Source organism: Hibiscus syriacus, unplaced genomic scaffold (genome assembly GCF_006381635.1).
Source record: "Hibiscus syriacus cultivar Baekdansim isolate YM2019G1 unplaced genomic scaffold, ASM638163v2 tig00018191_pilon, whole genome shotgun sequence".
NCBI lineage: Eukaryota > Viridiplantae > Streptophyta > Magnoliopsida > Malvales > Malvaceae > Hibiscus > Hibiscus syriacus.
The window spans coordinates 64,813-78,887 of record NW_024062431.1 but is presented as its reverse complement, the minus strand read 5'-3'; the positions used below and the strand labels follow the sequence as shown (position 1 = coordinate 78,887).

The window sequence follows — 14,075 nt, the reverse complement described above, 5'->3', positions numbered from 1 at the left end:
AGTATGTTGTCTATCCAACGTGCTATATATATATATATATATATATATATATATATATATATATATATATATGTTTAAAAAGATCAAGCCATCAACGGTAAATCTAAAACAAAACGATGATATTAGTTTAAATATGACTACTTGAACAAGTGGGTAGGGAGCAATATAATTCCAGGATAATGAGAAACCTACTGAATTTTACGCACAACCCACAACAATTAGCTACCATAAATATAGTAAATACAGAGCAATATTGTTTATTACAAGTATTACTCCATCCACGTAGGCATCATCACATGTTTTAACAGACACGGCAAATGTCAAAGGATCTCCCAATAATCAGGTTCATCGTCTCATGAATAGATATAATTAATAAAAAACAGCAAGTATAAGGTTGATGATCACAATCTATTCTGAAACAGATCGTGTCATTATTGTTGGCTCACTTATTCCTCTTCCTCTGCTTCCTCCAGCCACTTTATAAAGGGCTCCAGAGACTTCACCAGGGTTTGCCTGCACCACAAATTGCAGTGTGTTGTTTCAAGCATTTTATGTCTTCAACATGCGGGTTGGGTTCCTACCCTTTATTGTTTCTCTTTTGTGATAATTTTTTAATGTGCAAATGATACTTCCAAGTTAAAAAAGTGAGGGTTCAGAATTCCGATTCTTAACTATATGTTCCCACCAGCAACTCATGTGGTGATACCTCATACTACTTTTCAATGACATCACAGCAACTATAACTTGAATACATACCTGCCCTTCGGGTTAGTTCCTTTGCGGAACCAGTGAAGAATGGTGTCTTCTGCTAGGACATCCTGGTCATAGAGAGACCTCACAATCTCAGGGAATAGCTTCATCAATTTTGCATCCTCATAGCATTGCATCTGAACTTTATATATCAGTTCCAGCTCAAGCTTGCCACTGGTGCAGAAGGAATTTAACAGCTTTGCCCATGTTTTGACCTTCATAATGAAATGATCTCCCAATTAACAACTTACTACGCCATTTGTTATAAAAAAAACATACAACAGTTAGCTTAGCAATAGTTATCCAAAAATTCCAAGTAAGTTATTCTTTCTAGAAAGATAATTTGAATCTAGCCGAGCAAAACTACATCTTTAGTCAAGCACCGCTACAAGGGCAACTGGGCAAGTATTACAATTTAGCAAGGACAGGATGGCAAATTAACATGAGCGAACAAATAACTATTGGACTTCCGCACAGGACAGGTAGTCTCGCATTCATTCACATTTAACATTATCAATGTTAGGGAGGTGTCCATAAAAAGTAATCAATTTCAGCCACCGTGTTATGAACGCTTCCCAGGCCTAAACAATGAGAAGTTCAACTTTGATTCTGAACATGAAACTCAAAACTAAGCTCGTGCTCGATCGAATTCTATTATCAAACCTTGGGCTTGATTCAATATAAAAATAAAACTATTACTGCTCATTCAATTAGGCCCATTTACATAGTAAAAAAAAGTGCTTGATCCCACATTTAACTTCAAATTTGATTACCTATATTCGAGCTACTCATCTGACAATGACCAAGCAAAATTAATACTTTTCAGACAGAAAACCACTAACTTGTGAGCACATCTCATTTACAGCCATACATCAGAAGTCATAAAACAAAGAATTGGAGAAGTGGTCAATTTAAGTTGGCAAAGAACAGGCAGCAACAGATATCAAACCAACATTTTTAATTAAACAGCAGAATTATGTGACGGGAAACACAACTAAAGATATCACTGAAACAGAAACCAAATTGGCATGTACCAATACTCAACAAACTAAACCACATTATTAATTAAGGAAAAAAATTCATATACAGACTGTAAAATTTGAGCTACACAACCTTGTATATTATAATGTCATTTGTCTTATTCATAGTTTAGGGAAGTAGGGTTTAGGGGTTTGAATTTAGGACTTAGGGTTGAAATAGACAAGGTCCACAAGGATGTCGAGGCTAAATTTTACAATCTGTGTATCAAATAGTTTCCCATTAATTAAACTGTAGAATAACGAGAAGAAAAATGCAACTAAAGATATTACTATTAAAACAGAAAACAATTTGGCATGCACTAATAATCAACTAAACTAAACCACAACAAATTTATTAATTGGTCATAATAAGTGTAAAAGCATCAATTCTTCCCTAACTTCCTTAGATTACAGTCCCAAGTAGTTACCCTGTTTTCTTATTGAAACCAAGGAATTGACATCCAAAAGATTGTTTACAACAAAAAAGTCACCTTTCCCTGTTTTCTCACTACACACTAATCAATGCACTTTCCAAATCCAAATAATTAAATAAAGGAGACAGAAAAATATGCATAAGCTACTGCGGAAATTAGCCACATCCACATCTCTGCAAAAGTGCACCTGCACACATCTTATTTAAAAAGAAAAAAAGAGGACAAAGCAAAAGAGCACAGATCAAAAGTATGAACACTCCATGGTTTCTGAACCATCAGTAGATCATATAGTAGTAGTACATAATCTATAACAGTTGCACAAGATTCAACACATTATGATGCTTATCTCTGGTAAATTTTTTAACATATTTGCAACAAATGTGGAATAAAGTAGTTTCCTGAATGCATATGAATTGGAAATTATGTCCTTTTCAATAATGTTAGATACTGGTAGATTACTTTTATTTCAGTCCACTTTGTTGCTAAATTCCTCGTCTTCTATAATGCATTGAGTTTCAATCAAACGAGGGTAAAAGCTTTTCGTGCAAGAAGTCAAGCGAATCACAGGTTTTTTAGGATTGCTCCAAGTTGCTCGGGTAGTGTTTGTTCAATGAATGAAGTGTCTATTTGTTTCCATGAGAGAGTTTACAGTAGGGGGGATAGAGGTTTACACACAGCAGTTTCAGGTCAGGACAGTGCTTCGTCTGAGTCCTCATTCGACTATGCTAAAGCTAGGGAGGAGGCGGTTGCTACTAGAGAAGTTTGTGATATGTTGGGGATCTCTTTTATAGGGGGGCAGTAGTTACTAGAAGAGGAGATATTGAATATGGAGTTGAATGGGTCTTCTAGGGGTTTGTGAGAGTAGGTAGCGAGCTGTGAGGGGTTGTAGTCATTCATTTTGTATGTCTCTTTTTAATGTGATTTCTTGGAATGTTAGGGGTCTTGGGAAAAAGGAAAAAAATCGAGCAGTAGCTAGAGTTATTTCTAAAGTTAAACCGGTCTTTTTGATGTTACAGGAAACAAAATTGAGTTTCTGTAAAGCAGGCTTATGGAGGAAGTTGGGGGGTAAATTTTTGAAAGGTAGAAGTTTCCAATTAGCTGATGGGTCTGCTGGTGGTTTAATTTGTTTGTGGAATGAAGATCTTTTTGAAGTTACTAGTGAATATAAGACCAGTAGATTCATTGCTGTCTCAGGGAAGTTCAAGGTGGTTAATTGTGACTGCTATTATTAATGTGTATGGTCCGTCAGTAGAGGCTGATAAGGAGGATTTTTTCTTAGGATTGATGGGTTACGTGCAAGGTCTAAGCTTGCCTGTTTGCCTGGGGGGGGGACTTCAATGCATATCTAGATCCAGAGGAGAAGATTGGAATGGCTCAGAACTGGCATTCAATTGATCTCTTTTCTAACTTTGTTCAAAATCTGAATCTCTTGGACCTTCCGTTAGTGGGTGGGAAGTTTACTTGGTGCAATAATAGGGAGTGTGCCACTTGGATAAGGCTAGATCGGTTTTTATTAAGTGACAGCTTCCTACAATGTTTTCCAAAAGTTGTCCAAAAAATGTTACCAAAGTCACTTTCGGATCATAGAGAATTCTGTTTAGCATCATAGAGAAGGACAATGATCGGAGGGGTCTGTTTAGCATTCTGCAAGGTACTAAGCAAGTGATTAAACATTGGTCTAATAAAAATCGGTTGGGTTTTTCCGATCAAATTACAGATTTGGAAGCCAGGATCAATGCTTTGGAATTGAGGTCTCAAGGTGGGGGGTTTACTCCATTAGATAGGGATCAGCTTTTGCTGTGGAGGACAGAACTGTGGAAACTGCATAGGAAGGAGGAGAGTATTTGGCTGCAGAAGTCTAGAATGAAGTGGATTAAGGATGGGGATAGGAATACGAGGATCTTCCATTTATGTGCTACTAATAGGAATAGAGTAAATGCAATTTCGACCTTGAAAGTGGATGGTGTTTTAATTGCTGATCCGATTCAGATTAGAGCTGCTATTAGGACTTTTTCAAAGTCAACTACAATGCAAAGTCAACTTTGGAGGTGGATGATATTAACCTGAATTTTGCTAAATTCTGTCACGCAAAAAGAGGGTCTTGAGGTCGAATTCTCGGAACAGGAAGTGTGGAAAGCGATTTTTTACTCGGATAGAGCCAAGGCACCTGGCCCGGATGGTTATACTATGGGTTTCTTTAAAAAAAAAATTGGAATATCTTAAAGGACAAGATTATGAAATTTGTTTTTGATTTCCATAGTGGAAGGAAATGGGAACATGGGGTTAATCATTCCTTTATTACGTTAATCCCTAAGAAACTCAATCCTGAGGAAGTTGAAGATTTCAGACCTATAAGCCTTGTTAGTAGCTTATACAAAATAATTTCTAAGGTGCTGTCAAAAACGGCTAGTTGCTATTATTAAAAACATAGTTAGCCCTTCGCAGTTTGCCTTTATTCCGGTAGGCAATTGCTTGATTGTGCTCTTTTGGCTAATGAAGGCATTGATTATTGGAGGAAACAAGGGAGGTATGGAGTTGTTTTCAAAGTTGATTTTCGTAGGGCCTATGATTCTGTTGAATGGCCGATTCTTTTCAGATTACTGAAGGCTATGGGTTTTGGTGAAAAGTGGATCTCATGGATGGAATGTTGCGTCTCTTCAGCCTCAATCTCGGTGTTAGTGAATGGGTCTCCAACTGAGGAATTTCAGATTAGTAAAGGTTTGAGACAGGGCTGCAGTTTGTCCCCTCTATTGTTTAATATAGTAGGGGAACTTCTAAATTTAATGCTGATCAAGGCTGCTGATCTGGGCCTTTTTGAATGGTTCAGTATTGGCAGGTTAAACAATTCTTTCCATCTCACTCACCTTCAGTTTGCAGATGATCTCATATTATTCTGCAAAGACTCTTCTACTCATATTCTAAATATTAGGAGAGTTTTGAGGATTTTCAGTGTGATGTCAGGGCTGCACTTAAATCAGTCTAAGAGTACTTTGTATGGCATTAATGTTGAAGAGGTCATCTTAAAAGATTGGGCTAAGAAGGCGGGCTGTGGAGTGGGATCCTTTCCGATGACTTATCTTGGTTTGCCGCTTGGTTCAAAGAAGAATTCAGAGGGTATGTGGGAACCGGTTGTTCATAATTTTTACAAAAAATTAGCAGGCAGGAAAGCTAATTCTTTGTCGATGGCTGGAAGAGTAGTGCTGGTTAAGTCTGTGTTGTCCAGCTTGCCGATTTTTTACCTATCAATTTTTAAAATTCCAGTGAATGTCATGCAGAAATTGAATTCTTTGATGGCGAATTTTATTTGGGGTGATGTTCCAGCTAAGAAAAGGATTCACTGGGTGAATTGGAAAACGGTCTGTCAACCGTTTGAAGAAGGGGGGTTGGGAATCTTAGACCTGAGGTTGATCAATAGAGTTTTGCTTGGTAAATGGGTGTGGAAATTCGCAAATGATAAAAATAGTCAGTGTAAAAAGATGATTTGTTGCAAGAACAACGTTAGCAACTTATCTCTCTCAATTACGAAGGCTATTTCTCCACTTGACTCTTGGATTTGGAGAGCTATTCTAAACAACTATGTCAAAAATGATGAGGTTGGATATTGCTTGAGAGCTAACTCAAAGATTCAACTTGGTAATGGCATATCGATAATTTTTTGGTATGATGTGTGGATAAACGACTCAACCTTAAAATCACAATTTCCCAGAATTTTTGCTTTATCGGTTAATAAGCGGGGGACAGTGGCTGAGTTTGGTGGTTTTGTACAGAATGTTTGGGTATGGAACATTCAGTTAAGAAGGTATTTACTCGACTGGGAACTGGTTCAATGGGTTGCATTAATGTCTTTAATTGAAAATGTTACTTTGTCGAATTCGGTGGAAGATTTTCTTGGGTGGTCGGGGAAGGGTGATGGCCTGTTTTCGGTCAAAAATTGTAGGATGTCTTTATATAGCAGAGCAGAAGGTTCGTTTGAGTGGAATAAGTGGGTTTGGGCTGGATTGGCCCTCCTAGAGTGGAAACGTTTCTATGCCAGCTTTGTCATGGAAAATTGGCAGTTAGAGAGGAGTTGAAGAAGAGAGGTATTCCATTGAAAGATGTTTTGTGTCCTCTGTGTCACTTGCATGAAGAATATGTTGATCACCTTTTCTTCTCTTGTGAGGTAGCAGGGGAGTTGTGGACTAAATTCCTTAGGCTATGTGAAATTTCTACTGCTCTACCTAAGGACACCATTTCATTTCTGTGCTCTTGGTCGTTTTTAAGGAAGAATTCGTGTATTTGGAAGTTCATCCCGGGGGTCATTCTTTGGTCAATATGGAAGGTTCGGAATTTGGTTGTATTCGAAAATGGGAAGGTCGACGATTCTGCTCTGTTCTTTTTCGCCAGATTCAGATTGGCTAAATGGTTTTTAGCTAAATACTCTTTGGTTCGTATGAACTCGGACAATCTAGTTGGAGACCCTATTTTCATTTCCCTGACAAGGCTAATTGTTGGACTCCACCGCCCCCAGATATGTTCAAACTTAACGTTGATGGGGCGGTAAGAGGGGATAGGTTGCAAGGAGGTATAGGTGGTATTTTGAAAGATTCTACCCCTAATACATTAGCCACATTCTCAACATCGGTAGGGCCTGGAACTCCTATTTTGGCAGAGCTGAAAGCTAAGGAAGGGATTATGTTTTTCTTCTCATCGGATTGGGCTAACAAGGGGAGACTAATAATTGAAAGTGACTGTAAAACAGCAGTGGATTGGATTTCTAAACAGATCTCTGCACCTGCTTTTTTCAGTTCGATGGTGGAGGAAATTGGGGCATCTATTTTGGCTAAGAATATTGTTTTGGGATTGATTCCTAGGAATTTCAATATGGAAACTGATAAGTTAGCTAAGGAGGGGATTGGTTGATTGCTTTAGGAATATTGTGGATTTGTTTTGTGTTGTTTTCCTGGCTGCGTGTAGGGTGTAAGTCTTCAGTAGCGATGCTAGACCGGGTTTGACCAGCCAGAGTAGAGGTCATTGTAGAGTTGTACAGGACTGTGTCGGTAGTTTATTTCGTTTTTGGTTATTTTGGGATAGCCCCTTGGATGTATCTTATGTAATTTTTTATGGTTAATATAATATAAAGGCACTCTTTTCCCTCTTCCGCTGATTGAGGAGCTTCTTTACAAGCTCCTTCAATCAAGAAGGGGGTTTTTAATGAGGCCTTCAATTCCTACAAAAAAATCAAACGAGGGTAAAGGGGAAAATGCCAACAAACTTGCCTGCCGCAATGCAGAATTGGCATTCTGCTGTTGGTTTTTTCCAGACCACTGAACAGCATCCATTAATACATCCCACAGAATTCGTACAACCTCGATATCAGGTAGATTAGCATCTTTGACGCGTTGCTTAACAATTTCAATGACTTCAGATATGTCAGATCCCTCAGCTATCAGGGTCGTCAAAGCAGACTTCATATCCTTCAGTTTTGCCTCGAATATTTTTTTCTCATTGTATTCAACCAAAGGCACCAACCCTGCCTTACTGAAAATCAACATAATTAGACGAATAAGTTCCAAAACAGTTGTATAGAAAGAAACAACGTGAATGCACTTGCAAACCCAAAGATCCAACCAAAGATTGAAACAATGTCACAGTATTTAACGAAATAAGCAAGCATTTGATGAAGATGAATAGATACAAAAAAATTCATCATTTGCCTTGTTTTGTGTTCACTTAAAATGAAAGATGAAACTGCAAATGGGATGACTAATCCTTATAGTATAGGATAATTCAATCCACTGAATATGGGAGGATTAGTATGATAGGATGATCAGTATTCTAATTTTTTTCTCCCTTCTTGCAAAAAGGTGCATAAAAAATTGACTTAAACCAATATCACAACAATTTGGGGTATGATAAAAAATGGAAAGCACAAGACATGTTAAATAAACACAAGAATGGTGTAATATACACAATGCAACATGTTTAAATACAATCAACATGACACATTTAATATGCATACCATATTCATGTTAGAATTGACATTTAATAATTTATGGGCTGGCAAGATACGGCATGCATGCCCAGGCCTAGCTTTAAGTTTGGCATTGTTTAAACATGTGTACAGGATATGATAATCCTTATAGTATAGGATAATTCAATCCACTGAATATGGGAGGATTAATAGGATATGATCAGTATTCTATTTTTTTCTCCCTTCTTGCAAAAAGGTGCATAAAAAATTGATTTAAACCAATATCATGATAATTTGGGGTACGATAAAAAAATGGCAAGCACAAGATATGTTAAATAAACACAAGAATGGTGTAATATACACAGTACAATATGTTTAAATACAATCAACATGACACATTTAATATGCATACCATATCCATGTTAGAATTGACATTTAATAATTTATGGGCTGGCACAAGATACGGCATGCACATACATGGATTGCCAGGCCTAGCTTTAAGCTTGGCATTGTTTAAACATGTGTCTTGTTTGTTTCCTAGGTTGTTCATAATCTGTTGATGGATCTGTGTTATCATAACCGTGGTTGAGTTTGTTTCAACAGTCACTAGTAGTTTCTTTTTCATGGACTCCATATTTTGAGTAAATTATAAATCCTAAATCAGTCAAATCTTCTCAAGTTTATGGGATTGGACCCAAAAATAGAAAAAGTTTGCACCCACCTAGAGATTATATGCGTGGTGGAATTCCATGGAAACACAAATAGAAAATATGTTAACCTACCTTGATAAGTGTAAAAAGGTATAGGTCACTCACTTTACATGTGAATTAACCTATATGTATGATCTCTGGAATACTTTTAGCCAAATAAGAAAGATCATTAAAAGAAAATTTTGCTAAGTGAAGTGGATATTTGACGATCTAAATAGTCAAAACAATGATAGGACCTGTATGTATGAAGTGGATATTTTTCTTGCTAATGTTTGGGAAATGGAAAAACAATGGAAAATAGTAGTTTTCAAGTTTTATCCCATATCCTCGGTCAGTAAATTAAGTCACTTATCCTATTGGAAGCTGAACTTCCCGCTTTTTGCCCAATATTAGTCTCAGGTTCTTTGATACAAGGTTTTACCTGTGATACAAACTATATTACTTGGACTAGGGTGTATGTGTCCGATATAGGTATGTATCGGACACAGCTATGGTCAGATTTTTCTAAGTTTTTCCATATTTTTGGTGGATCCTTAGAGGTCATATCCCTAATCCAAGTGCCATACACAGTACACTAGTGTCAAACATGGATACTTGATGAAAAATGAAGTTCGAGCAACATAGGATACAAAGATGGCTTGCTTATGCAAACCCTAAATGCACACACTGCAGACTTGCTTATGCAAACTATGATCCATGCATAGTCAATTAGATCTAGGGACCAACTAGCAGACTTTCTTAGACTGTTTAGAAGAAGACTAGCATTAGAAAAATCTTCACGTGTACTACTTCAAATTCTAATATAAATACAAAGTAGACAACCATGTTCATACATTCTACTTTTTACCCGACAACACATACCAACACACCCTAACCAGGTCTCATGAAACCTTCAAAAAAAAGGTTCAATTATCTAAGCCAATTATGAATAACACTCAACTTACCATTGCTATTTCGAAAACATGCAAATATGTTTTTTAACAATAATACCATCACAAGTTAAATTATATATTGGCTTTCTTGTTCTTTATGTCTTTAGTTTCTTTCTACGAAATTTCCCTAACAGCTGAAGGCATGGAATCTTAGAAATTAGGACAAGGAGATTTTAGAAAACAAAATAACTGTCACTAAGCAGAAAACTTACGTGAAATGCTCAGAAAAACCTTCAGCAGATCGCTTTGCAGAAGGGAAAAAGTCCATGAGATTGTCCTCCATTTTCCCTCGCTTCAGAATAGAAATTAAATCCTCCAGGCTATTATCCACCAGATACTCCTTGAAGAAATCTGTTATGAATGGAAGAACTAGTCCTTTGCCCACAAGATTGTCCTTGAGTAGGGGCTGGAAGACAGCCTCGGGTGGCAACCCCGACAATTTCTGGGAGAAAGCAAGTGCAGTGAAAATTGCAAGCTTCTTCCTTTCATTTTCCTCAAAAAGCTCCAATGATTGCAAGAATCTTCGCATAACATTTTCAAGATTCTTTATCAAAAAAGGTTTTCGGCGTAAGATTTTCTGTACATAGATCACAGATGGCAAAATAGCTTCGCGATTAGCCTCACACTCTATGATAGAGTATGGGTGTCGCTCCCCCTCATCAGCTTTAATTGTGCCTGGTTGAGTGCGTCCTCCAGTGAAAACAACCTACAATTGCCAATTTAGTTCACTAAAAGCAATATAACTAAAAAAGACCAAAGAAAGGAACAAGCAATTAGAACCCCACAGATTTGAAGTTCAATATTTAATCAAACTTCAGCAATATGAGCTTTAATGTTTCTGAAAAGAAAATTTTCTAGCCTGTCTTGTGCAGAATCAATTTACTTGAGATTGTAATGGTAGGAAGGTCAATTGAAGGAGAAAGACTATAATCAAGTTTAGCGTAAAAGAGTTTTATCAAGTATTCTTAATACTGTCTAAAAAAGCACCACCAAGTTTTACTTAGAAACTGGATCTTTAAGTCCAAAGTCAAGGCATATAGAGTAGGTAGATCAAGCATTAGCCTCAAAATGTCAACCAAATAACCACCTAGCATAGATAAGCAACAAAAGTGAGAGAAATCCTGTATGTATTGTTCCAGTAGATCGCCATTCTTAATGCATTATCTTGATATCCAATGAAATAGCAGACACCAATCAAGTAAATACATTTAGAAAGAAAATAAGAAATCGTTGACATTTCAGCTTAAATGAAGTTTACCTCAAAGAAGGTGTCACCGTATCTCGAGAAGTTAAGGTCTGAAGACTCAACGGTCTTGGCAACAAGTTCCTGCACGAAAAAAGTGTTTAATCAGCAAGTCACAAGATAAAGAACAAGAAGTCTAGAATCATACTTAATCTGAAATCTAGGTTACAGATATGTAAACTTTGCATTATGATATTTACCAGATCACCAGCATTATCCAAATAGATCTGGACCACTGCATCAGCAAAAGCTGCAGGGTCCAGGGGCGCAGCAATATTCCGTTTGCGGGTCTTAATCCGCGTTCCACTACACACAAGATAAATGGAAATTATGCAAGAAATAAAAATAACAAAAAGGAACATCAGAAATACACACTAGAAAGGTTTTTCCTTATACTGTTAGCATATTAGCTTTTCTTCATATTTTTCTTCCTTACAGGGAAAAAATGAAAGGTGCAGTTTATTTATTTACTAGTATCTAACATAACACGAGAGCGTCTAGCAGAAAAACCGAACATTCCCTTCTTATAAACAAAAAGAAGCTCTGTGATACGAGAAAACAGAAAGATGATCATACCTATATTAGTTTCAGGTAAAATTGAAGAATAGTACATTTCTAGATAAGTAGCGTAAAAGGTTCATAGACAAGAAACCCAAAATATTTGCAGCGAAAAGGAATGAACTTTGGCCTATTACTTTGAAAGTTCATTCTAAATGGCACGCAAGGACTCAAGATAATAAGCATTTCAGATACCTCCATTTGATTATCTTTTAAAATGTCAAATCCAATACAATTAAGAAATTAGAATAAAAATGAACTTACCCAAGAGTGGGTTTCTCCTTCGAGCTGCACACAAAAATCAAAAGCGCAAACATTAAAATCAATTAGACAGCAATCGAAAAATGAAATTGCAAATTTCTTACGGGAAAATTAAACCAAATGCATATGCATGTATAAAGAAATCACTAGATTATTATACAGATCAATAAAAAAACGAATCGATTTTGTGATGCGAATACAGGAAAAAGAAAACCCTATAGATCTCCGATCAAGAAAAATAAAATTAGAAAGCCAAAGAAAAAAAGAGGGAACCTCATAAACCAAGACGAGGAGAGGATCGGAGGAGACGAAAGCCTCTTTTTTTGGAAGATTTCGGGAGGAAAATGAACCTGATACCGATCCAGCCAAAAGACGAGAGGGGGCGAAGATAGTTACTCGACAAAGATTTTTATAATCATATATTATTTATTATTTGTGAATTTCTTTTTTTTCTTTTGCAAAATAAAAATAATGTATATTTGTAAAAAAAGTAAGTGATAGGGATAAAAAAAGCGTAAATTACACAAATCAACAATGAACTTTACTCTCTCCTATTTTACTCATTATATTTTAAATCAATTTAATCTTCTCACTAAACTTAACATAATCAGTATTTTTGGTCACTCTATCGTTAAATATTTAACAGGGTTAAAATGACATTGTTTTAGAAAAACAAAATTTTAACCAAAACGAATTCGTTTTGTATCTATATAACAACTCATTTATATCGTCGTTTAGTAAGCAAACATACGAGTGACAAAACATACTAATTAAGTTAAGTTCTGTGAAAAAATTAAATGAGTTTAAAGTATAGTGAGTGAATTAGGAAAGAATATAAAGTTCAATGATTATTGGTGTAATTTAACCAAAAAAAAGCCATGAAGAAGTTTTGTATCCGTGTATTAACCTTGAGTTTAACAGAGTTATTGTACGGTTTTTTAAACTTAAAGGTATGTTACATGTGAAGCTTTAAATTTGTGGTTAAAAATATAACTTGACCATCCAGATAACAAATGTTTGAAAATTTTATGATCTCCTGTTGACAAGTTGGGTTTTTTATCAAATATTTTTTTAAGAATATTTTAAAAATTCTTGGATTAAGTTGAGGTTATAATTTAATTAAATACGAAATTAAAAAAAATCTTGTATTAAGTTGAGGTTATAATTTAAGATAAAAATCGAAATTAAAGTGTTTGAAATTTAGAATTTTTTTATTTAAAAAATTGGGAATGAAATGGTATAGATTCAACTTGATAGTGAAAGAGATGATGCTTGAACGGAGGTCGAATAGATTATGAATAGAGGTGTTTATCGAACGAGTCGATTACGAGTTAAGTAGTATTTGACTCGTATTTATTAAAAAAAATTGTTGCTCGATTTGACTCTTTGTTCTTTAAGTTTATCAAAAAATTTCTCGACTCATACTCGTTAGAAAAACTTATTGCTTGACTCGACTCCTTATTTATTAAGCTAACCAAAAAAAATTTAGTAGGATAATTAGAGTTTGATTTTTGGGTGTAGTAAATTAAAAATCATTAATTAATAGTTTAATATTTTTTATTGTTTATTAGAAAACTAATAGTTTAGTTAATTAATAATTTAACATATTTCTTCTTAACTATTGATAAATTAGTAATTATTGTTTAGACTTTCCTTTTTTTTTAAATGGAGTAATATTGTAAGGTGATTACTAAAAAATTATAAAAAAAAAAAGTTAATGAATTGCTTACGAACTTATCGATTCGAGTTGGACGTTACTCGATTCAATTTTTTAAGATCTTGAGTCGAGTTCAAGTTAAAATCGAATCAATCTGAATTGAGCATTGACCGAATTTTGATAGGGTAGAATTCGAATAACTCACGAGCCGCTCAATTCATTAAGCTCCTAACTATGTTCATAAAAGTGTGATATTTTGTTATCTTCATTTATTTTCTGTTTAATTATCACAAAAGTTAAAAGAAAAATAAAACGAAATAGTGAAAAATGAAATCTAGAACAAAGGAAAATGAAACGTCATGTTAAAAATTTATCTGATAATAATTTTTTAACAAACATAATTGATCAACCTTAAAATAATTGACTTGGACGGATACAGCAAAAGATTCCTTGTGCCGTTCAACAAATCCATCTAGACAGTGAGAAAGTGTCAGAGGTAGGACAGGCTAACTGGACAAAGAATTCTTTGCAGCTTAATGGTTCAAGAAGATCATCAGATGT

The 14,075-nt window shown here is 35.4% G+C and overlaps 1 protein-coding gene across 2 annotated transcripts; it reads right to left on the bottom strand.

Moving 5' to 3' along the window:
* Positions 1 to 196: 196 nt before the first annotated feature.
* LOC120209174 (basic leucine zipper and W2 domain-containing protein 1-like) lies at positions 197 to 12,239 on the bottom strand. Of its 2 annotated transcripts, XM_039208238.1 has the most exons (8): positions 12,131 to 12,239; positions 11,861 to 11,884; positions 11,239 to 11,344; positions 11,054 to 11,122; positions 10,008 to 10,501; positions 7,459 to 7,720; positions 757 to 965; positions 197 to 513 (listed from the first exon to the last, which is right to left on the bottom strand). In XM_039208238.1, exons 1-8 carry the CDS (start codon positions 12,133 to 12,135, stop codon positions 447 to 449), a joined length of 1,236 nt encoding a protein of 411 aa, XP_039064169.1. In that variant the 5' UTR covers positions 12,136 to 12,239; the 3' UTR covers positions 197 to 446. The 2 variants fall into 2 exon arrangements, with proteins under 2 accessions (XP_039064169.1, XP_039064168.1); XM_039208237.1 differs by lacking the exon at positions 12,131 to 12,239 and having other exon boundaries at positions 11,861 to 11,913.
* Positions 12,240 to 14,075: the final 1,836 nt, after the last annotated feature.

Excerpts from the sequence above, each read along its gene's own strand:
- LOC120209174 (XM_039208237.1), bottom strand. The coding sequence starts at position 11,913 with ATGTTTGCGCTTTTGATTTTTGTGTGCAGCTCGAAGGAGAAACCCACT. Across the intron at positions 11,123-11,238 it reads TGGATAATGCTGGTGATCTG|GAACTTGTTGCCAAGACCGT; the intron begins GTAAATATCATA and ends TTTTTCGTGCAG. Across the intron at positions 514-756 it reads GGAACTAACCCGAAGGGCAG|GCAAACCCTGGTGAAGTCTC; the intron begins GTATGTATTCAA and ends TTTGTGGTGCAG.